Source organism: Protopterus annectens, chromosome 12.part0, assembly GCF_019279795.1.
Source record: "Protopterus annectens isolate FY-2018-M chromosome 12.part0, PAN1.0, whole genome shotgun sequence".
NCBI lineage: Eukaryota > Metazoa > Chordata > Ceratodontiformes > Protopteridae > Protopterus > Protopterus annectens.
Window position 1 is genome coordinate 109,659,304 of NC_056746.1, and position 25,026 is coordinate 109,684,329.

Below are 25,026 nucleotides of genomic sequence, written 5' to 3' on the forward strand. Positions count from 1 at the left end.
GAAGTTAGTTTTCTTCGGAGCCGTGGATGTTGGATCCAAAGTTTTCGCAGTCTTAGATTTCAGCTGCAAGAGATCTCTCGGGGAACCACAGAGAGATCTCTCAGCCTCCTTAGAAGATGGGGTGTGATCCTCAGATGCAAGCAAAGGAAGGAGAAACCTTAAAATAAGTTTTTTTTCCCCCCAAAGTAAACTTATTGGCCCAATAAAGGAATAGAAGCAGCACAGTACTGATCCTCGAAAGCCCACAAAGGAGCACTCTAATGGCAGCAAAGCTCCCAAAGGCTTGGCCCCCCAATCCTGTCTTTTCTATCACCTCAGCTTGAGTCACCTAATGGTTTAGGAGCATGAAAGGTACCCTGAAGCTCTGGAAGTTGTTCGGCTTTTATATCCCATGCAGGATGCAACTCGTACAGCTAAGACTACTATAGCAGTTATCAATATAATGAGTGTCTCAGGTAAGGTGATAACAGTCTGGCTTTGGAGAAGGATGCTGAGGTCTCAAGTCATACCGGACATCGGTTCCTAGCTCATAGCAGAATTCCTTAAAGTAATGACGGCAACAGTGCCACAAATAACTGTGTTCCAAGACAAAAGACAGAAAAATTTGCAACTTATGATTGATGTAGCCTGAAGCATGGACAGGTTCATTTGAGAGGTCTCACAAAGGTTGACAGTCCACATTCCAGCGGAGCCAAAAGGTAGCTTTACTTACTGCATTTGTAATTTTGGGGGGGCAGTAAGTCAGAAACCTTTCTAGACCTATAGAAATACAACTTACGATACATATCTGTTACAACCCTTATATTAAACTAATTATGACTGAAATACAGACCAATAATCTTGTGGAAGCTGCAGGACTAATTCAGCATTGAAAAAAAAGTCAAACATAGCATATAAAATGGAACTGAGGAAAAAAGCAACATACAAAAAAAAAGGTTGCAACATTGCTTCTTTACCTTGAAGTCTGTAAAAAGAAGTCTGAAATGTTTAGCTATTATCAAAATACAGCAAATAAGGTACAGTCAGCACAAACAAGACATTAAATGCCACCTCACTGATGGTCTTCGTCTGAGCATCACCATCATTCTAGCGCCACTCCAAACTGCTCTCTCTAGTCTGGTTAAAACATTGCCCAGTGCACTTCTCAACACTGGAATATAAAACTGCATCACAAATGATAAAATATAAATTCATGTGACAGCAATTACTGAAATGTGTTTGAATTCACTGCTAATTTATAACTCTACTGCAGAGGACAGCATAACAGCTAGCAAAAACAAAGTATACTTCTTGTGTGTGGGGGGGGGGGGCTACTATACAGCAGTTACAAATATTTCTCTATAACCCCTCCAAAAAAACTTTGTACAAGTGAAACAAATCAATTGTGCAAACTTCAAATAAACCACATGCACTTACTAAGTTTAGATTCCCTGATGTACACCAACATGTAAGCATTGGTGCAATGCCGTACAGATAAGTCATCATCATGGCCTCCATAGTTGTGTTCAATTGCTTCTTCTTTTGTACATCTTGACACCACATCATCATCAAACTTACACCACTAGAAGGAAAAAATGCACATTAAGTAAAAATCTGAAAATACAGAAGGCAGCCAACTAGAATTAATCTATAGCACATCCAGTCCAGAAATTTACTTCTGATTGTATAATGTTTGCTAACCAGGTAGAGGAGCTGGTCTGCAGACCTTTTTCAGTCTGAACCTGGGCCATGGAAGAAGTAACTATTAAGACCCTGCACTGGACCACTACTCAGGGAGCCTAAATCCTCACCACTGGCACCTGTGGGGGGATGTTCACTGTGAAGATAACAGGTACACACAGCATTTTCTAGATGCAGCTCTCTGCATTAAGTACAATTTCCCTTAAGAGCACACAGACCACACTCAGTCTGGGGCTGGTTTCTCCCTCTTTCTCCAGCTCCCCAATAAAAATCCCCACTGGCACTGCTATAGAGTTGAGATCTCAGCTGAGTGGCCAAGCCAAGACCTCCAGCAACCTCTCTGTCCAACCAGTGTTTTGTGTCCCTGCCCAAGTAGCTGACACACACACAGGTTTGATTTACACACAGACACACACAGGAAAGGCTGGCACAGGTTTACTAGCTATGCCCTTTCGGCCCAGATTACCAGGTAGTTACAACTGCCACCACTCACTCCTCATCAACAACTTTAAGGCCCTTAAAGGGTGTCCAATCTTAATGTGTAATATTATTAATCCAAATCAAAGTTTCACCAAGAGCAATCCTATTAGGAATGGCCCAGAGTGTCACCAAATAAATATGCAAGTACTATCAAAACTTAAATACCTCTACACAGGTCAGACACAATGAAAGATTTAAATATATTTAATATTTAATTAATAATAAAAACAAGAAAATACACAGTATTTATTCACAGTGACATCAGAGTTCAGAATCACAAGAAATATTTAAAACATTTCAGTAAAGGCTCACACAAAAACAAAATCTAAACTAAGCTTCATTATATTCCTGACTACCTGAAAGAATTACTATACCCTAAAATCTTACAAATACAGCAAGGCAAATGTGGTGAATGGTTCTTGTTACTCGGTCCAAAACAGAACGCTCTGTCTCACGAAGAGACTTCTCAAAATCATCATAATCATCTTTTTTCGGCTGTCCCTGTTAGGGGTCGCCACAGCGGATCATCTGTTTCCACTTCTTCCTGTCCTCTGCATCTTGCTCTGTGACACCAACCACCTGCATGTCCTCTCTCAACCACATCCATAAACCTTATCTTAAGCTTTCCTCTTTTCCTGTTACCTGGTAGCTTCATCCAGAGTCTGAAGGGATTGGTGTAACCTGCCTGACTGAGGAATCAAAAGATCTAGCACTGGGTCCAGAATCCAAGGCTGGTCTAGAAGGTGGAGGGGTGGGAATGGAAAACATATCTGTTGAGGCCACTAGTGGGCAATGAGGATCATTTTGCAACCCAACGATTTTGCTTTCTGTAGGAGTCTTGGAATTAGGGGGAAAAGGGGGAAATGCATAAAGGAGTCCCTGAGAGTTTGACCTGGAGGAGGAAGCAGGGAGAAGTAGCTGCTGCATTTGTTGTTGAGGGGAGTGGCAAATAGATCGCAGCAAGGCTGGCCCCATTTGCAGAAGATAAGGTCCACATCTTCCTGATTCAGAGGCCACTAGTGAGGCATGAGGATAGCCCTGCTGAGCCTGTCAATATTATGTTGGATTTCCCAGGGATGTGAGTTGCTGTCAGAAAACGTTGGGAGGAAATTGCCCATTGCCATAGCCTGAGGGCTTCTCGACACAAGGGGTAGGACCTGGTCTGGCCCTGCTTGTTGATGTACCACACAACTGACATGTCTGTTTGGATCGCAATAGTCCCAGAAGGAAGAGTGTCTTGAGCTTGCAACACCAGAAGCACCGCTCTCTTCTCTAGGACATTGATATGCAGATGGTACTCGTGAGGTTGCCATGTGCCCTGGACTGCCCTGCGTAGATAATGCCCCCCCCCCCCCTATCAGGAAGGCGTCCGTGGTCACTGTGGCTACCGGAGGGAGTTGAATGAAAGGTTTGCCCTGAGACACCAATGGGGAGACCATCCACCAAGAGAGGTGTCTTTTGCATGTTTCTGTAATCAGGATCATGTAAGACATGGGTAGCTCCTGGAAGGACCACTGCGTGAAGAGGAGCCATTGAAGGACTCGTGGTAACGCGCTAATGGTACAAGAAGAATGGCAGCTGCCATGGAGCCTAGAACTTGCAGGACATGTCTGACTTGGACCTTTCTGCTCTGCATTAGAAATTACACTAGTTGGCGAATAGAGAAAACTCTTTCCTGAGGAAAGCTTGCAAACATCTGTTTTGTGTTTAATTCTGCTCCTATATATGTAACAGGTTGACAGGGCAACAAGGCAGATTTTTCGAAATTTACTGTAATGCCTAGTTGGGTGCAGGTTGATATTGTATAATCCCGTGCCTCTAAGACTTGATGCCTGGTGGAAGTAGTTAAGAGCCAGTCGTCTAGATAGGGAAACATCTAGAATCCTTGACGTCTCAGGTGAGCCGTGACTACTGCCATACATTTGGTGAACACCTTGGGGGCTGTGGTGAGACCAAAGGGCAGAGCTCTGAACTGATAATGACTGGCCCGTAACTGGAAGCGAAGAAATCTTTTGGAGCGTCTGTTCATTTTGATAATGGTAGTACACATCCTGAAGATCTACGGAGCACATCCAGTTATCCTGACCTAGAAAGGGGAGAATGGACTGCAGTGTTAACATCCGGGACTTTTCTTTTTGTACAGATTTGTTTAATCTGCTGAGATCCAGTATTGGTCTCCAGTCCCCTGTCTTTTTTGGTACTAAAAAGAATCTTGAGTAAGTTCCGGATCCTAGTTGGTCTGCGGGGACTTCCTGAATGGCTCTTTTTTCTAGCAGTTTTGAAACTTGAATAACTGCTTGATCCCTTACATTGGGTGGGACCATCTGGGATGGACTTTTTTCACTTTACATGGGGTTGATGAAAGGGGATTTTGTAACCTCCGGAAATGATAGCACCCATTTGTCTCTTGTCATTTTGCCAGGCTTTTGGTTACAGGGAAAGGTGTCCCCCCCCCCCCCCCCGACTGCCTCCAAAGGTGAGCAGTCGGGCAACCCATCAGGGATGCTGGAAGGATTTGGCAGAGAAAGTTTCTCTTGTCATCCTGATTTTGCAGTACCCCTCTACCACGAGGGTGGCGTCTGCCATTGTTGTTTCCCCCTCTGCCCCTGGGGGAAAAATCACCACGTGTCAGGCAAGAGTCCCTGGGACATCTGAAACCACATCTTTACACCCTTCTGACCTTTGGGATAAGATCTGTTAGGAGTGGAAAAACGGACTCCCAAGGCAGACAGAGTTTTACCTTCCTGCTCACACCTGGTAAGCGTGTCTTTCATCAGAGGCCCAAAGAGCGAGGGGCCATCAAAGAAAGTATTTGTGAAGGATGCCCGAAAGGGTTCCACAAATTGACACAGCCGCAGCCAAGCATGTCGCCTGAGAGCCACTTCTGTACCTGTGGCTCTGCTCGCTCCATTGGCTGCATAGGAAATCAGCCTCATGGAGGAGTTGACTACAGAATTAAGAGTCGCAAGCTGGGAAGCTATTTTGTCTGATGCTCCCTCAGCTGTAGAATATTGTAGGGCATCTCCAAGCTCTTTTAGGAGATCCCTTTGAAGTTGTGTAAAATGAGAGAGAATTCAGGGACCTCATTGAGAAGGTCACTGAGGAAAACATTCGCTTACCATATTCATTCCATCGTCCTAGACTCTTTGGTGGATGGACAGATGAAGTTTCTGCTAACTCTTTCTTGGTGGCTGCTGCTACCACCATGGCATCAACTGGCACACCTTTAGAGAGAAATTGTTTGTCCTGGGGGGCTGTTATGAATTTATTTGGTCTCCTCGGAGTAGGTTCCACAGAATGCAGAGCTGACCAAGCCTTTCGAGCCACTACAGACATGAGTGGATCAAAAGGTGGAGATACCTAGGAGGTGGAGGGTTGGGAACCGAATGCCTCCAGGTGTAGACACTCATCCACCCCTCTGCCTAAGCATTTCAAGGATGTCCGAAAAGGAAACCTCTTCAGAGGGGGACCTGGGGAACCCTTCAGATTCATCCAGGTCTGTATCTGAGGTGAGACTCAGGGGAGTCTAGGTGCTTCCTCTTGCACTTCTTCCGAGGAGGCTCCCCTGAGTGATCATGGGAGGCCTCGGAAGAAGAGGGTCATGCAATGGGGTGACCTGGGGCATAGGTTCCCTACACTTTTGGGCCGGAGGAGCAGAGGCTGGCACAGGCACTACAAGAGGAGGAGCCAATAGGGCTGATAGGGCTGTTTCAGGGGACAGCACACTCCACATGACCTCGAAGGCAACACGATGCAGAGGCAAAGAAAGCTCCGGCTCTGAAGAGACGGGAGTCCTTCTCCGCATAGAGGGCGATGGTTCCGAGGCCGATGTGGGAGCCAAGCTCACCTACTCCGAAGCTCCGAGAGGGAGAGCGGGGTCGGACAAGGGACCGATGCCACTACCCCCCTCGGAGCCGACAAGAGTGCTTCGGCACCCAGATCCCTCGATGGATGGAATAATCAAGGTGATAGGAGCAGACGTTGGAACCGAAGAGGAGGTGAATGGCGCAATCGGTTCTACTATCAGTGCGCCAATGGTCTCCGGCTCCGAAGAGGAGGTGATTGGCGCAGTCGGTTCTACTATCAGTGCGCCAATGGTCTCTGGCTCCGAACTAAGTGTAGTCAGAGGAGAAATGGAGATGGAGGCAGATGGAGCCACAACCTGCGGAGGTGGGCTGGAAAGTAATTGCGCAAGGGCCAGTGATTTAAGCACCCTGCTGACTACTCTCTCCACATCCTGATCTGATAATCTAGAGGATCGAGAGGAGTGCGATGAAGAGCGATGACTGCATTCACTTCCTAATAAGGGTGACTGATGCACCGAGCGGATCGCTCCAATGAAGGAGATCTTGCTCACTTGTGGCTCCAAGACGGCTCCGAGGTAGCAGTTGGAGCCAAGGGAGGAGTTGACTTATCGATGCTAGTCGGCACCGACAAACTTGGTTCTTCAAGCCCAGGAGTCAGTTCAGAGGATGGAGCCGATAACTTGACAGACTTACAGGACTTCACTGGCTGAGAACCTTTAGCCGGGGAATCCTGTGGTTTCAATAATCTTTGAAGGATTAATTTGTTTTTGCGCTCCTGCAGGACCCTTGGACTAAATATGCACGACAGAGCAGGAGTCCTGCAGGCCCACAGCCCCTAAACAAACACAGCTAGTGTGCCCATCTGTAAGAGACACACTTTATGAAGCCAGAAACTTTGGCCTCTTTAGACATGTTACACTACTATACTAAAAAAAAAAAAAACTTTTTTTTTTTTTTTTTTTTTACAGTTAAGGAGTTAAGGAACAGGAAGGAGAGCCTCTAATTTAAACAGCTGTCTTAAGGAGGGGGGGGACTCTAACTTAAACAAGTTCAGGGGAAACAGAAAGCCTGTGAGATATGGAGTGACAGCCAAAAAATCTACAACACACAAGAGAGGCGATAAGGGATAAAGTACAATATCTAGACAAAAACTTGATAAATTTTTAAGAACAAACAATTATAATAGAAAAAACTATACTAAGCCTGAGCCATTAACAAAGCGGCAAATGAGATCTGGGTAGCTGACGCTGGGCATTCTGGGATAAGGGTTAGCCTTGAGCCAGTAAATAGCTCTCGAGCTATAGAAGTAGGCGAAGTCAGAGCTGAGGTCCAGCTCCGAACCCAAACAGCAATAATGAAGGCGAGATGGGACAACTTAACATATATGGGTTCCATTCAAAATTTCGAAATACCAAACTCTCGATCTTGGAATCTTGAAATTGTGAACCCCCCGCCTCAGAACCACCACCCAACACAACAAACATGTGCATGCAAGGGAGCAAAATCCACTGCACCCCCCCCCCCACGAGGGGAGTTGCACCACCATACCCCAGACAACTTAAATATACCAACTCTGAAATTACACTACAGCGAGGACAAGGGAAATCTCCCAGTCTGCCCTGTATGCTGATCTTCATTCAGGATTTCAAAGTTTTAAATCTTTGATCATATGAGATTCGAAGTTTTAAGCTGATATATATATATATATATATAGAGAGAGAGAGAGAGAGAGACACACACACACACACGCACGTGTATTTTATACAGTGTGTACAAAACCACTATCTACAGCTCAAAACAGAGGAATACTGGGGTCCCCCGGTTTCCTCACATTTTTCCAGAAGTTATAAACCACCAATGGTAGGGGGATGTAAAGAGGGGAGATGAAGAATGAAAACTGACAACACAGATGGAACGTTATGGTGAGTACATAACTTCTTTATTTGATGTGGCCAATTTCCATTCATTCCTCAACATATGTGGGACTATCCACAGCAACTTGAATCCCAGGTAGACTCTAAGAAAAGATATTCTTGAGTACTGTTGAGCTCTAGGCTGCTCTTCCCTTATAGACCAGATCAACTTTGCACTGAGTAATAAAAGTATAAAGACTAGTCCAAGTGGCTGCAGCACAAATATCCACTGAGTATCTGGACAGAAATACTCAAGTTGCCATGGACCTAGATGAATGAGCCCTCAAATGTTTTGGCAGGGACAAACCTAATTTATTCTAGACAAAGGAAATACAATCTATTAGCCACTTGGCTAAGGTAATTTTGACAACTGGCCTATCCAATCTTGATTCTGAAAAGGAGACAAATAATTCAGCTGACTTTCTGAATTTGCTGGTTCTATGCTGATGGAAACAATTGTCTGTAAATGTCTAACAAATGTAAAATGTATTCACCTTTGTTGGAGAAATATGGGAAGAATGGAAGGTTGACGGAATGATTAATGTTGGATCCAGACACCACCTTAAGAAAAAAAGATGGCTTGGTTCATAAGACACAATCTTTATGGAAAATTAACTAAGGGAGGTTTCAGAAGATAAAGCTTGCAGTTCTGAAACTCGTCTAGCCTGTGTAACAGCTACCAAAAAGACCGTTTTCCAGGTTAAATATGTTACTTCACATTTAGCAGTGGGTTCAAACTGATTAAGTCAGGGTTTGTAGGACTAGGTTCAAATCCCACGGTGGAGTAGAATCATTAAAGGGAGGTTTCAGTAAAAAAGTTCCTTTAATAAATGCCTTACATAATCGAGATGAAGCAAAGAACAATTTGGCAACTCCAACATGAAAATTAGAAATAGCAACCAACTGTACTTTAACTGAAGAACTAGCCCCCTTCACTAAAACTAGAAGCCAAAAATTTGAGAACATTGATTACTGGTAAAGAGAGGTTGATGCCCTTCTGTTGAGCTCAAACCACAATTCTTTTCCATTTACTTTTATAAATCTTCCTGGTGGAAGGTTTGCGGGAAGACAAATGGTTCGGGTGTTGAACAAAGCAAAAAACCGACAGCGAGGTACATCGTGGTATGGGCCTAAACAGGTGCCACAGTAAGAATGGAAATCTTGGTGTGGTATTTGCTTTCCACAGGCGAGACAACTCTCGACTTTTTCTGACATCGGTTAGAGCAAGAAAAAAGGATCCCCAACGGGGTACTTAGCTTTAGAAGACTTCAGGATGATTCAATTCGGAAATGAAAACTCAGGTAGCTGCCGACCGGCACTCGTGTGAGCTGCTTCTGCTTTGGGCTCCTCGTCAAGAAAGACTGATGTAATGGCGTCAGCTGCCTGTTTATAAACCCCTGACGACCAGTCAGGGAGTGACCGCAACTGACGCAGAAATACCAAGCCTCTTTTATTCAGGCCGACTGAGTGCTACATGCAGGCAGATAAAGTACAGTTGTGTACACTTACCATAAATGTAGATGTTAGAGTGCATTCACTGTTGCAGTCATCATATTTGAGTTATCTGCTTGCAGTGGCCCTCAGTCGGCCTGATTATCAAAGTCTTCGGTCCTGCGTCGGTTGCTGTCTCATCTTCCATGACGTCAGTTAGTAAAGTCAGGTGCCCCCATAATGGGAGGCAATTATACACAAGGTTACACATCCAACAAAAAAGCAAATACACCAAAAAGCTGTAAGCATAGTAAACAAGAATAGAGGTATAGTCAATAAAAGTCAGGGGGCTGGAAGGAGGGTAACCAGGAATGCAACAGTGAATACACTTGAACATCTACATTTATGGTAAGTGTACACAACTGTACTATGTTCTTCGTGTTTCACTGTTGCAGTCATCACATTTGGGTAGATTCCCAAAGCTAAGGATGGGAGGAGGTAATTAGACAGCATTGGACCAGCTATAATGCCCTGCAAGACTGCTGTGGATCTAGAAAAAATTGGCAAGTGGTAATGCTTGGTGAAGGTATGTACAGAATTCCAGGTAGAAGCTTCTAGGATGTCCCTGGTAGGGACACCTCTGAGAAAGGCTGTAGAGGTAGATGCAGCCCTGGTTGAATATGGTCTTATCCTCTTTGGGGAAGATTTTCCATGGTGCTTATAGCAGAAATGAATGCAGGGGCCTATCCAGTTAGAAATGGTTTGCTTTGAAATAGCCTTCCCCTCTGCCCCTGCAGCAAATGCAACCAGCAGCTATTCAAATTTCCTGAGAGGTTTAGTCCTGTCCAGGTGAAATCCAAGTTGTCTGTGCACATCCAAGGAAAGCAGTATTCATTCCCCTTTGTTCTGTGGATTAGAAAAGAAGGTTGGCAAATGAATGGACTGATTAAGGGCCACACTGGATACCACCTTGGGCATGAAGGAAGGATTGGTCCTGAGTTACACCCTGTACGCCTGAAAGATGATGAAAGGCTCCACTGCCATGCGGGCCTGTAATTCAGACACCCTTCTTGCTGAAGTGATGGCTAGAAGAAAGGCTGTTTCCCAAGAAAGGAATTAGAACTCTGCATATGCAACTGGCTCAAAGGAAGGTAGAGTAAGCTTTTCCAATACAAAGTTAAGGTCCCAGGCTGGAGTAGGGGCTCTCCAGGGTGGTCTTAAATTTTTGGCCCCTCTGAGGAATTGCTTCAGCAGTGGATGAGAGTACAGGGGTGGTTCTGTATTGTAATGAGCTGAAATGGCTGAGGCATGAACTTTGATGGAGGAAAAGGAAAGGCCCTTGTGAAGCATCTCAGTTAAGTATTGAAGAATCTGAGGTACACTGGGCGCTGCTGTGCCCATCCCCAGAGTTTGGCTCAAGGAACAGAATCTTTTCCATTTTTCAGCATAGGAGTTTATAGTACTAGCCTCCTTGCCTCCAGAATGACATCCATCACTTGCTTACTGAGGGATGGTAACGGAGAGATCAGGTAATTAGCCAGGCTGCCAGGCTCAGGGTTTGAAGCTGTGGGTGCAGAATCTGGCCCTCCTGCTGGGACAGCAGGGCAGGGGTCTGAGGCAAGTGCCATGGCGCCAGCAGTGACACAATGCGCAAGAGGGGGTACCAGTGTTGGCGTGGCCAGTCTGGTGCAATCAGTATTGTCCTTGGTTTGTCCTGTTTGATCTTTAACAGTACATTGGAGAGGAGAGGCAGAGGGGGAAAAGGCATAAACTGACGGACAGGGCATCCACTTTCCCAAGCTTGTTTGTGGGGAGTCCTTGTGCAGAATTAGTCCAATTGGTAGTTCTGGGGGGAGGCAAAGAGGTCTCTCTCTGAGCTCCCCCATTTGTTTCTCAACATGTTGAATATCTTTGGTTCCAGTTTCCACTCATGTGGGTCCATGATATTTCTGCTTAGGTCATCTGCCAGTGTATTTAGCTTTCCCGGCAGGAATTGGGCCTGTAGGTGCACTTTGCAGCTCAAGGCTGTGTTCCACAGAGCCATGGCTAGTCTGCAGAGAGGGTATGAGTGGGTTCCCCCCTGCTTGTTTATGTACCAAATAACAGTGGTATTGTCAGTCTTTACCAATAACTGTCCTGGAAGAATGTGGTCCTTGAAGGCTGTCTGAGCATTCTGTACAGCTATTTCTTTTTGAATGATATGCAGGTGCATTTGACTTGGGTTCCATTTGCCCTGAATGCATATCCCTACCAAGTGAGCCCCCCATGCATAGTCTAAGTCTGTTGAAAAGATTTGGGCAGAAGGGGGTAGAGTAAATGGCAGTCCCTTGTTTTGTTGGCAAGCCTCTGCCCACCAAAATAACTATCTGTAGACAAAGTATGATAGGAATCATTGATTCTAGATACTGAGAATGTTGGCACCATAGGCTTTTTATATACCATTTTAGCTTCCTCATATGCAGTCTTGGAATTAGTAGAATGCAGTTGGCCATGAACCCCAGGGCTTGCAGTATTTTCCTTGCAGATAGCTGGGTCTTTGTGGCCAGTAGTTTGAAGTAGGCTGTCAAACTAACTGGCGTGAGGTAGGCCATCTGAGAAGTTGTAATTCAAGCTTGCTCCCAGGAATACAATTTGTTGGCAGGGTACAAGGTGTGATTTATTTTCGTTTTTGGTGTACCCCAGAGAAGTTAGCAATTTCTGTACAAACGCCAGATGATTCTATAGTATGTCTTGGCTTTCTGCCTGAATTAGACAATCATCCAGGTATGGATATATTTTGATATTTCTTTGACTGCAAAATGCAAAGACTGGAGCTAGGCACTTTGTGAATACCCTGGGTGCAGTAGATAAGCCAAAGAGCAGTGCAGAGAACAGATAGTGCATGTAGCCTGCTTTGAAGCGTAGGTATTTTCTGCAAGATTCCCTTATTGGGATGTGAAGTTTGCCTTCCTTTAAATCCAGTGTTGCCAACCAGGCATCCTTGCCTAGCATAAGAAGCAGCTGGTGAAGACTTAGCATCTTGAATTTTGGGATCACCAAAAATGTGTTCAGGATAGAGAGGTCCAGGATAGGACACCAAGTATTGTCTTTCCTGGGAACCAGGAAAAGTCGAGTAGAAACCTTGCCCCCTTTCCTCTTCTGGAACAGGCTGAAGAGCCGTGATGATTAAGAGAAACAATTTGCTTTTGAGCCTCTGCCCACTGATTTGGGGGTAGATTTGACCAACTGTTTGGAGTTGGTAAGGAGTGGAAGTGGAATCTGTATACTTGGGAAACTATATTTAAAAGTCAATTGCCCTGAGTAATGAGTTTCCAATTTTTTGCCTGCAGGGCAATCTTTCCCCCTGAAGGAAAGAGTCAGTTGTGCTGGGCTTGGAAGATTTAAAGTTAAGTCACAGACAGTTTACCATAGGGGGAGGCTTACCACTCCCTGCTTTGGAAGTGGGAGCCCCCTACCGCTTAAGTCCTATGAGTATCTTGGGACAAAAGCCTGGGTGTTCTGCTGGTTCTGGGTTTGGACTGAGAAGGCCTGGAAGAAGCAGGAAAGGACCAATCTTTAGAGGGCCAATGCCTACTAAATCTGTGAGGCTGTACTTGTAAGAAATCTTTAACAGTTTACATAGATTTAGCTTTTTCATCCATCTTTTTAAGTACTTCTGCTTTGTTGCCAAACAGGCAGTCTAGGTTTAAGGGAGCATCCAGCAATTTAGCTTTAACATGATCTGGCAAAGATTGCTCCTTAAAGCCAAGCATGCCTTCTAAGTACAGACCCAGTCGCAGTAGCCCTGCAAGTTGCCTCTAGTGAATCAAAACCACATTGCAAAGTATGTTTCCCAGCTTGTTCAGCAGAATGCATTAAATCCTGTAAATCTTTATTTTCAGCACAGTCAGGAATCATCATTTTCTGTTTAAGCAATCCAATAATACGCTACTGATACTTTAACATATGAAACTGGCAGTTTAAGGCTCTAATAGACAAGGTTGCAGAAGTGTATACCTTCCCTACCCCATCTATCCAGTGCCCTGGAATCAAGAGGGGGTATGATTTTTGGCAGTAGTAGCCTTAATGCCCTTGGGTCCCTGTGAAATGGTCTCAGGATCCACAGTAGGATTTTTAAAGAGGAACTTGTGAGAGTCAGGAACCCTGTAATATCCATCAGGTTTTCTGGGAGCAGGAGGCAGAGTCAGGCGCCAAGCTAGATTCCGAGTAGGCATCAACAATGTCCAGTACAGAGGGATAGCTAAAGGCCTGTGTTGAGGCAGGAGTAAGAAATCCCTAAGCCTCTTTTTAGAGTCAGAATAATCCTGGCTTTCCCAGCAGAAATGCTCCCTAAGAGTATGCAAGGTTTCACCAAAAGAGAAATCCTCTGGAGGGGAAGCAGAGGGAACAGAGTCCTCTGGATCAGAATCCTCATAGGTAGATAAGGGTAAATCTTGGTCAGCAGAGGAAACAGAAATTTCAGAATCCTGATCAGAAGAATCATAAGGAAACTCAGTCCTAGGTCTCAGAGGGGGAAGGGTGGCTTCCCCTAATTAGAGTAATAAGGAAGTCAACCATTCTTATTTGTATTTTAGGCATAGAGCCCTGACCATGCGGTCTGAGTGTCTGTTTTCTAGGCATGGATCGAATTTTAGGCCTTGAAGAAGATGGCGTTGGTTTAATATGCAAATCAGTAGGCCTGCATACACCCTCAGAAGCCGGTGCCTGCACAGCGGCTCCGGACCCATCCAAGGTAGAGACATCTGCAGGTTCCACAGTTAAAGCATCTCGCAGCATCCTGGACTCCGAATGGGTCTCAGTAGCAGCCTGCAAATCTGAAGTAGCAGGTATCAGGGGCTGCGAAAGCACCTCAATGAGTACCGGCGAACTGGCAACTAGCTTAGGAGAAGCGTCGCCGGCAGCTTTGGACCTATGCGGTCTGTCTCCGTCTTAATCTTTGCGTTTTTTCAGAATGTCGGTAGTTGGGTGGCTTACCGAAGCCATATCTGGATAATTGAACAGAGTACCAAAATATTTAGAAGCGTAAATCAACCGAATAGTTCATTTAAATAAGGAAAGTACAGTTTTGTACCTACCATAAATGTAGATGTTCAAGTGCTAATACAGCTGCAGTAATCACAGATGGGTTTTCAGCCATCAGGCGGTCCCTCGGTCGGCCGAATTCCAAAGTCTTGGTCCGGCGTCGGTTGTCGTCGCTTACTCTTCTGACGTCAGTAAGGCCAGAGTATATAAGACACAGCAGACGCCATGTTCTTCAGTCTTTCTTGCCCCAGATGTCAGGTGCCCCCAAAAGGAAGGCAATACATAAATAAGGCTTATCTACATATGCAAGCAATGCAATGTAATGCAAAATCAGTGTAAGCAAGCAAATAAAACATAGCAGGATAACCCAGTCAGGTGGTATGAAGAGGTTGTTAGGCCCCATGCCTTTACCAAGTGGGGAAGGAGGGAAACCCGTACTGCAGCTGTATTAGCACTCGAACATCTACATTTATGGTAGGTACAAAACTGTACTATGTTCATCGTGCATACAGCTGCAGTAATCACAGATGGGTAGAGTCCCAAAGCTATGCATCGGGTGGTAGGTACTATGAGGATCTGGGTTGAGCCAGAATGCCCTGCAAAACAGCAGTGGCAAAGCCCGCTCTTGTTCTGGAATATAAGGGCAGGTGGTAGTGTTTTGTGAAGGTATGTACAGAACTCCAAGTGGCTGCCTCCAAAATATCCTTAGTAGGAACACCTCTGAGGAAGGCTGTAGAGGTGGCTGTGGCCCTGGTGGAGTGAGATCCGATACCAGTAGGGACAGATTTCCCATGATAGGAATAACAAAACCGTATGCAGTGGCCAATCCACTTGGAAATGGTCTGTTTGGTAACTGGTTTCCCTTGAGCCCCTACGGCATAGGACACAAAAAGTTGTTCTGATTTCCTGAAGGACTTTGTTCTGTCCAAATAATAACGTAGCTGCCTATGGATGTCTAAAGAGTGAAGCAGCCTCTCCCCTTTGTTTTGAGGGTTAGGATAAAAGGTAGGTATGTGTATGGCTTGATTTAAGGCTACCCTGGATACCACTTTTGGCATAAAAGATGGGTTGGTACGAAGGGAAACCCTGTCCTGATGGAAGATGAGGAAGGGCTGCACCACCATGAGGGCCTGTAGTTCAGAAACCCTACGAGCTGAAGTGATGGCCAGAAGGAAAGCTGTTTTCCAGGACAAATATTGTAGATCTGTTGAGGCAGCAGGTTCAAAGGGAGGCAATGTTAATTTTTCTAGTATGTAATTAAGGTCCCAGGCTGGTATTGGTTGCTTCCTTGGAGGTCTTATATTCTTAGCCCCTCTGAGGAACTGCCGTGAGTGGGTGAGAGAATAAAGGAGGATCCGTGTTGAATTCTGCAGAAATGGCTGAGGCATGTATTTTTATGGAAGAAAATGAAAGTCCACTGTTCAGCAGTTCAGCTAGGTACTGTAAAACCTGAGGCAAGTTCAATTTTCTAGGGTCCTGGCCTCTTTTCTCATTCCAACAGCAAAACCGCTTCCATTTTGCGGAGTAAGCTTTTCTAGTAGATGGTCTTCTGGCCTCCAAAATGACATCCTGCACCTCCTTGGAGAGTAGGGACTGTTGTGGTGTCAATGAATTTTCCATGCAGCGAGGTTGAGTGTTTTCAGCTGACTGTGAAGAGTTTTGTAGCTGTTCTGAGTCAGTAGGAGAGGCATTAGAGGCAGGGACCAGGGAGGAGTATGTGTTAGGCTCCTCAGGAGTGGATACCAGTGTTGCCTTGGCCAATCTGGAGCAATCAGTATCATCCTCAGTTTGTCTGTTCTTGCTTTCAAAAGCACCTTGGGCAGAAGGGGCAGAGGTGGGAATGCATAAACTGTCCATGCTGTCCAACTGAATGAAAGGGCGTCCACTTTCCAGGCCTTTGGATGAAAGGTCCTTGAACAAAACTTTTTCAGTTGATGGTTCCTGTGGGAGGCAAAAAGATCTATGTCTGGCCTCCCCCATGCTTGGATTATCTCTGTAAACACCTGAGGATGTAACTTCCATTCGTGTGGATCTGTCATATTTCTGCTTAGAGTGTGTGCCAGTGTGTTTTCCAGTCCTGGCAAGTACTGTGCTTGAAGTTCGATTTGTCTTTCCTGAGCCAAGTTCCAAAGAGTCCATGGCTAGTCTGCACAAGGGGTATGAATGTGTTCCTCCTTGTTTATGTACCACATTACTGTGGTGTTGTCTGTTCTTATCAGTAATTGTCCTGGATGCAGGAAGTCCTTGAAAGCTGTAATTGCATTTATTACTGCTAGCATTTCTTTTTGATTGATGTGAAGGTGCTTTTCCTTTTGGGACCATCTGCCCTGAATGTACCTGTCCTTCATGTGCGCCCCCCAGGCGTAATCTGAGGCGTCTGTGGTTATGACTTGTTTTGCTTGAGGCTTGCAGAATGGAAGGCCTGAGTTTACTTGACATGCTTGGGCCCACCATAGAAATTCCTTTTGCAAACATGGAATTATTGATATAATTGCTTCCAAACTGCGACTGTGTTGAGACCATAGATTTTTTAGGTACCATTGAAGTTTCCTCATATGCAGCTTTGCACATGGGATTAGAAGAATGCAAGATGCCATGAATCCCAGAGCCTGCAGGATTTTCCTTGCAGTAAGCCTGGTACTTTTTTCTAGTGTTTCGAAGTACTGAGATAGTTGCCCTTGTTTTTCTGGCGTAAGATATGCCATCTGGGTGTGTGTGTCCAAGTTGGCACCCAGGAAGGTTATTTTCTGAGATGGTGTTAGCCTTGATTTCTCCTTGTTGATGGTATATCCCAGAGAAAGCAGTAACCGTGTCACATATGCCAGATGTTCCAGTAGTATGCGTTTGCTGTCCGCTTGGATCAGGCAGTCGTCCAGATAAGGGTAAATTTGTATCCCTTGAAGTCTGCAGTAGGCAATCACTGATGCCAGGCACTTTGCGAATACTCTGGGCGCAGTAGATAAGCCAAAGGGCAATGCAGAGAATTGATAGTGGATTGAACCTGCAAGAAATCTGAGGCATCTTCTGCAGCTTTGTCTGATTGGGACATGCAGGTATGCCTCCTTGAGGTCCAATGTTACCAGCCAAAACTCCTTGCCCAGCATGGGAAGAAGTTGCTGTAATGTGAGCATCTTGAATTTTGACGAGTAGGAATGTGTTTAGGATGGATAAGTCCAAAATGGGTCTCCAGTCGGTTCCTTTCTTGGTACCAGAAAAAGTCTTGAATAAAAACCTTGACCTTGTTGGTGTGTAGGTACCTTTTGTATAGCTCTCATGTTTAGGAGCTTTGAAATTTGCAGTTGTGCCTCTGCCCTTTGATTTTGTGGCAGGTTTGGCATGCCTCTCATTTTTGGAAGAGTGTGAAACTGAAATTTGTAGCCTCTGTTTATAATGTCCAGTATCCATTTGTCTGTTGTGACAATATGCCAATTGCTTGCAAATAATGCTAGTTTCCCTCCCAAAGGTGCTGCCAGCTGAGACTTGCTTGGCATGGAAATGAGGGAGTCATTGGGTTTGCTTCCTGAATTGTTGTGCACGGTCTTCACCACCTCTTGGTGCTGGAGATTGCCATTGTCTACCTCTATATGATCCTTGTGATTGTCCTCTGCCCCTTGCGTCTGTATCTACCTCTTTGGGGCTTGTCAGTGGCTGGAAAGGACCAGTTTTTTGAAGGCCAATTTCTGCTAAAACGTGGTGGTTGGACCTGTAAGAAAGCCTTGACAGTTTGCATAGATTTGGCTTTTTCTTCCATTTTCCGTAGTATCTCCTCAGCATTAGTACCAAATAGTACATCCTTTTGTAAAGGAGCATCAAAAAGTTTAGCTTTCACATGATCAGGTAAATTTTGTTCCCTAAGCCAGGCATGTCTGCGAATGACTGATCCTGTAGCAGCCGCTCTACTGGAAGCCTCTAGGGCATCATAACCACATTGTAAAGTGTGTTTACCCACTTGCTCTGCACTATGCATCATATCCTGTAACTCCTTTAAATCTGGTTGTTCAGGTTGAGACATTTTATTCCTTAATTGTGATAACAGGAACTGTCGATATTTAAGCATATGAAACTGACAGTTTAAGGCCCTCATGGCTAGGGTGGCCGAGGTATATACCTTTTTACCCCACCTTTCTAGAGATCTGGATTCCCTTTCTGCAGGGAGTGGATTCTTGGCAGTGGAGGCCTTTAATCCCTTGGGGCCTTGTGAAATGGTTTCAGGGTCAGCATTATGGCCTTTGCAGAGAAAATGGTGAGAGCTGGGTACTCTGTAATACCTATCAGGTTTTACTGGTGCAGGAGGCAGAGAATCAGGGTTAAGGCAAGCCTCGAATAGACATCATCCAGTACATCCAAAACAGGAGGTATAGCCAGAGGTCTGTGCTGAGGTAACCAAAGAAATTCCCTAAGTCTTTTCTTGGAATCTGAAAAGTCTTGGCCTTGCCAATGGAAGTGTTCCTCAAAGTGTGCAAGGTTTCCCCAAAGAAAAATCCTCAGGAGGGGATACAGAAGGAATGGACTGTTCTGCATCCGAATCCTCAAAAGGGGAGTAAGAGTGTTCCTCTGCATCAGAATGTTCTGATAAAATGGATTCCTGATCAGAAGAGGGAGATTCTTCCTCCACTCTGGGTCTCTTGTCAGGAGGGCTGAGAACCTCTGATAAGAGTAATTAAATCCTCAGCCATTTTAAGCATCTGTTTCTTAGGCATGGGTCCAGGAGATGGGCCCTGTGCAACAGGCCTCAAGGGATGCCTGGCTGCTTTGGATTTAGTAAAAGCCTTTATTGAAAAAGAAGATGAGGGCCTAAATACACCATGGGTGGAGGTGGACCTGTCCACATTAGTAGGCTCGATATTAGCAGGGGCTTCGGTTGTAGTCTGGGAAAGGGCCGAGGACCCAGCGGTCTCGGGTACAGAGGACACTGCCAAAGGAGTGTCGTCGGTAGTCAGGGACTGCAAAGGCGTCTCACTGAGAACCGGACCACGTGTAGCCTGTTTTGGCGTGGTGTCGGCGGGGACCGCGGGTCTCTGTGTGTCGGTCCTTTTCCTTGCGTTTCTTGGACAAAACGGTAGTCGGAGTGTCCGATGACATTTTATAATCAAAAGCTTTACCAAAGTAGTGTTGGGCGAACTCCGCCCGACGCTTGATAGTGCGTTTATTGGAGGTAGCGCAAAAGCGACAGCCGAGGCGCGTGGTCTGGGCCCAAACAAGGTATGCAAAGGGAATGGAAATCCTTATGCGGTATTTGCTTCCCACAAGAAATACAATTATTAACTTTTTTTGACATCGGTCTGAGGCAAGAAAAGTTTCCCCAACGGGGTACTTAGCTTTAAAGAAGACTTCGGTTCCAATTTTTTGTAATTCAGGTGCTGGCCGACCGGCACTTGCGAACTGCTTCTGCTTCGGGCACCGTGCGGCAAAAAAGACTGAAGAACATGGCGTCGGCTGCGTCTTGTATACTCTGGCCTTACAGACGTCAGAAGAGTAAGCGACGACAACCGACGCCGGACCAAGACTTTGGAATTCGGCCGACCGAGGGACCGCCTGACGGCTGAAAACCCATCTGTGATTACTGCAGCTGTATGCACGATGATCATCAAAACAGACCGCGAGGTACATCGCTGTCAGGGCCTAAGCAAGGAATGCAGTACGAATGAAAATCTTTGAGGTATTTGCTTTCCACAAGAAATACAATTATTAACTTTTACTGACATCGGTTTAGAGCAAGAAAAAGTTTCCCCAATGGGGTACTTAGCTTAGTTGAAGACTTTGGTTCTGAAACTCGAAAATGAAAATTTCAGGAGTCGGCCGACCGGCACTTGCAAATTGCTTCTGCTTTGGGCACCAAACGGCAAGAAAGACTGATGTAATGGCATTGGCTGCATGCTTTAGACCACTGACTACCTGATGTCATGGAAGATGAGACAGCAACCGACGCAGGACCCAAGACTTAGATAATCAGGCCGACTGAGGGCTTCTGCAAGCAGATAACCCAAATGTGAGGACTGCGACAGTGAAACACGAAGAACATCTCAAGTGTGATGACTGCAACAGTGAAACACGAAGAACATCTGCTCTCATTTCTAGGAGACTGACATGAATGTTGGCCTCTTCTGGGTACCAGGTGCCTTGGATCGTCTTTCCCAAGAAGTACCTCCCAACTCCACCCAAACTGGGATGCATCTGTGGTCACTATAGCTTTGGGCTGAGAAAGTATGAATGGGCGACCTTGTGAAATCTGATCTGAGCAAGTCCAACACCTGAGATATCTTTTGGCTGCCTCAGTTATTTTGATCTGGGTGGACAAAGGCTGGTATGGACCACTGAGTTGCCAGGATCCAGTCAAGCATTCTCATATGGTATCTTGCCAATGGCAAATGTTTATTCAAACTCGCATACAGCAAAGCTTTCTGGAATACACCCTTTTTCAACGCATTTTACACTCATCACATGATCAAGAAAACAAAGAAACAACTTCAATTAAACTACTAAATGAATTACAATGCAAACAAATACAGTGTAGCTTGATTTAAAGACTCGGCAGTATTGACAGTGCAGTGGGACAATGGTTTGTATTGGCACCTCACAGCAAGAGGTTCTCTGGTTCAGTTCTCGGCTGGGGTGCTTTCTGAACAAAGTCTGCATGTCCTTGTGCTCATATGGGCTTCCTCCGGGTGCTCCTGTTTCCTCCCACATTATAAAGACATGCATCTGGAGCATTCCTCCCTGGGCATTTGCTGAAAACTGACTCGTTCCAAGTTGGACTTCCTGGTAAACAAATATGAAATAAATAAATGAATATAAATAACTGTAAAAACTTGGTTTGTTTATATTTAACAAAGGTTTTATACTGGCAGCAGAATTCAGATCAGGCTCACTATCTGCATTAAGTAAGAATTTTACTGAAGTTGCTGGGCAAAACTGGATATTACAGCTTAATGCAGACAGTACGCCTGGTTTGAATTCTGCTGTCAGTATAAAACCTTTGTTAAAATACAAACAACCCAAGTTGTAGATTAAGTTTTTTTTTATTTATATTCATATAATAATGCTGCATCTTTAAATTGTCTTACATTGCAATTCATTTAGAAGTTTAACTGAAATTTGATTGTTTTTTTTTTGATCATGTGAAGTATAAAAATTTCCGTTTTTGAAAACTGCTATGCACTGAAAAAGGGTGTATTCCCAAAAGCTTTGCTGTATGAGAGTTTGAATAAATGTTGCTGGTGTTGAGCTCCGGCATTTTCTTTTCATCTGGACATCATCTGGTCATTTTGAGCTTATTTACACAGGTTGTGGACCACTTTGTTGTCCAATCTTGCCAAAGAACCAGAATTATGGCAGCAGACATGGACCTTAACGCCTGTAGAATCAGTTGGCCTGACAATGAAGACTTTTGAATTAGTTTTCTGACTTAAAATCTTACAGTCCATACCCTTGGCAGGGGAAGGGAGGCTATCACTGATACAGTGTTGAACAAGGATCCTATGAATTCTAGCAGTTAAGTTGGTTCGACTTGAGACTGATTGTGATGCCTAGGAGGGAGCACAACTGGAGTGCAAAATTTGTTGCTTTTATCAGTAGATACCTGGTCACAGAGAGTCATCAAAGGTGAGGAAAAACTTGGAATCCATGCAAGTGAGCTTCTACTACTACTGCTGCGCATTTAGTGAACACCCTGGGGGCTGTGGTGAGACCAAAGGGCAGTACTCAAAGCATAGGCATCTCCTGGATTGCCTGTTCATTTTTATGTGACAGTACATATCCTGAAGATCTACTGGGAACATCCAGTCATCTTTGTGCAGAAAAGGCAAAATGGACTGAACCAAGAGCATCCATAGGTTCATAGATTGGTACTAGGCTATCAGTCCTAGGGCCTATACAAGCCTAGCCATAACAATTCCCTGATTATTTCTTACCACACTATTTACTTCCTTGGACCCGTCTAGCAGGGCGACTGACGTGATCTCCGTGGTGAATTTCCTATCTCCCATCCAATCATCAAAGTTCCTTTTGAAGAAGGGCCAAAGAGGAGCTCTGCTTGACATGTATGGGCAGTCTATTCCAGAGTCTGGGGAGTCTATGGGTCAGGAATCTATCCCTCCAGCATGTTTTGTTCATTGTGATGACAAGGTTTAGATCCCTGGAGCGTGTGGCTCTGAGGGATTGGGATTTCTTTAAGTGGAGCATGTCCAACAGCTCAGGATTTCACATGGCCTTATATGTTAAACAGAGATCGCCTCTGAGTACACGATATGTCAGAGTATGGCTGGAGGTTTTTTTTTTTTTTTTTTTTTTTTAGACGGTCAGCATACAGCATCTGCTTTAGGCCTGTGATTCCTTTAGTGAGGCATTTCTGCAGCCTTTCCAGTTGTTGCAGATGTCTTGAGAGGTACACACCAAACGGGATATTGTATTCTATAATGGGTCTAATGAGGGGTGAGTACAGTGGGACAATGACCTTTTTTCTGGATGAAAAGTCCTTAGTGATGAGGTGTGTCACATAGAAGGATTTCCTGACTGTGGGGATGTGGCTATCGAAGGCGAGACCACTGTCCACCTGTGTCCATAAGTCTCTTATCACACTTTGTGTTTAGTGTACTGCCACCTATGTGTAATTCACGGGTACATGCTTGTTCCCAAAGGGGATAAAGTACAGTTTTGTACCTACCATAAATATAGATGTTCATGTGTATAACCTGCTGCAGTCATCACACTTGGGTTATCCTGCCGTCAGGTGGTCCCGCAGTCGGCACAAATTCCAAAGTCTTGGTCCGGCGTCGGTTGCTGTCGCTTCTTCCCTGACGTCAGAGTGCCAGGGGTATATCAGAGGCATCCAACGCCATTTTCTTCAGTTTTTCTTGTCCCAGATGTCAGGTGCCCCTAATAGGTAGGCAAAATATATATAAATATATATATATATATATATATATATATATATATATATATATATATATATATATAGATATATATATATATATATATATATATATATATATATATATATATATATATATATATATATAGATATATAGATATAGATATATAGATATATAGATATATATATATACATATATACATACATAGATATATATACATATATAGATATATTTATATATACATATAAATATATGGGAAAATTAAAACAAAACTCTTAGGCACAAGCAAATACACCACAGAGGTAGAATAGATAGACTGGTAGAGATGAGTTCAGCTAGTTTAGAGGGGATGGAGGGAGGGCAACCTGGACTGCAGCAGGGTATACACTCGAAAATCTACATTTATGGTAGGTACAAAACTGTACTATGTTCATCGTGTTACCCTGCTGCAGTCATCACACTTGGGTAGAATCCCAAAGCTATGGATGGGCGGTGGAGTCACCTTTTTATGCACTTTTACTTTTAAAAAATACAGTATTTAAATTGATTTAAACTGTGTATGAAGGAGTGTTGAAGGAATTTTTAACTGGTTATTCTGCTCTTCAGTAACTTGAACTAAAAGCTAGTGTTGGCTGAATTTTGTTATTTGCTAGTAATTACAGGTGTGGGGGTAGCCACAGTCAGTGATTTCCTGTCCTTGCATATTTAAACTGGTGCATGTGAAATAATTCCTGCTTTAAAACTTCAGCTTGGCAAGCTAAGAACTTGGTTATATTCAACTGGACGTATAAGAGAATTTAAGTACCTTTTATGCACTTTTACTTTTAAAAAATACAGTATTTAAATTGATTTAAACTGTGTATGAAGGAGTGTTGAAGGAATTTTAACTGGTTATTCTGCTCTTCAGTTATTCCCACCCACCGCCCTGTTTTTGTTTTGGTGTTAATCTTAGTGGCATTGAAACTGCCGCCCCTCAGCCTGCCTCTGGGCCCATCTCATTTGCTCACTCAACTGAGTGCAGTGAGATCATATTCTGATTTCAGGCACTCCTACTGTGTACAAAGAGAGCATCTGTGAAAAAAAAAAAAAAAAAAAAAAAAAATTTATTTCCTGCCTTTCTTGTTAAGTGGTACAGACTATTTGTAGGCTTCTGAGCCCCAAGCCCTTCTGTATTTGAGGGAAGCCTTTAGCTTTGTTTTTTTTTTTCTTGTAACTAGCCAGTTTTCTAGTTTCAGCACTCAAATCTGTTTCTTTGATCTCAGCACTTGTTCAGAAAAAATTTCATCTGCTTTACTGTACTTGTGTTTTACCTACTTTTACTTTTGCATCATCTTAAAATACTCAATTGTATTTATTACTGCTTGGTGTAACTCATTCTAAGCCTTTTGGTTTAAACACTTGGGCTTCGGACCAGTTAGTTGTTTTGCACTGAGGTTTGTGGTCTGCACTGTTGTGGCAGAACAGGTAGCTTACATCCTTCTAGGTTGAGAACTGCTGATTGAGGGCTCAGTGTCTGTTATTCTAAAAGTGTATTAATTCTGGTTTAAGCACTTGGGCTTTCAAGCCAGTTATTTTACATTAAGAGGGTTTGTGGTCTGCACTCTTGTGGGAGGAGAGGCTGGACTCTGCCCTTCTGAGCTGGGAATTTCTGGTTAAAGGCTTATAGTGCATGCATATCTGAACTGTTTCTTACTGAAGTTGGTGCGCCTTGTTTGCTGTGGCATAGACTGGATTAGGGCCTGCTGGATCTATCTTTGTTTGTGTAACTTGAGCACTAATCCAGACATTCTCTAAAGTATTCAATGGTATTTATTACTGCTTGGT

The 25,026-nt window shown here is 44.3% G+C and overlaps 1 protein-coding gene across 1 annotated transcript in view; it reads right to left on the bottom strand.

The window, feature by feature from the left end:
* The window catches only part of USP7 (ubiquitin specific peptidase 7), a 3,814,244-nt gene that overhangs the window by 1,953,865 nt on the left and 1,835,353 nt on the right, over window positions 1–25,026 (bottom strand). Inside the window, 1 exon segment of the mRNA XM_044088895.1 lies at window positions 1,413–1,561. Coding sequence (XP_043944830.1) covers window positions 1,413–1,561 — 149 coding nt within the window.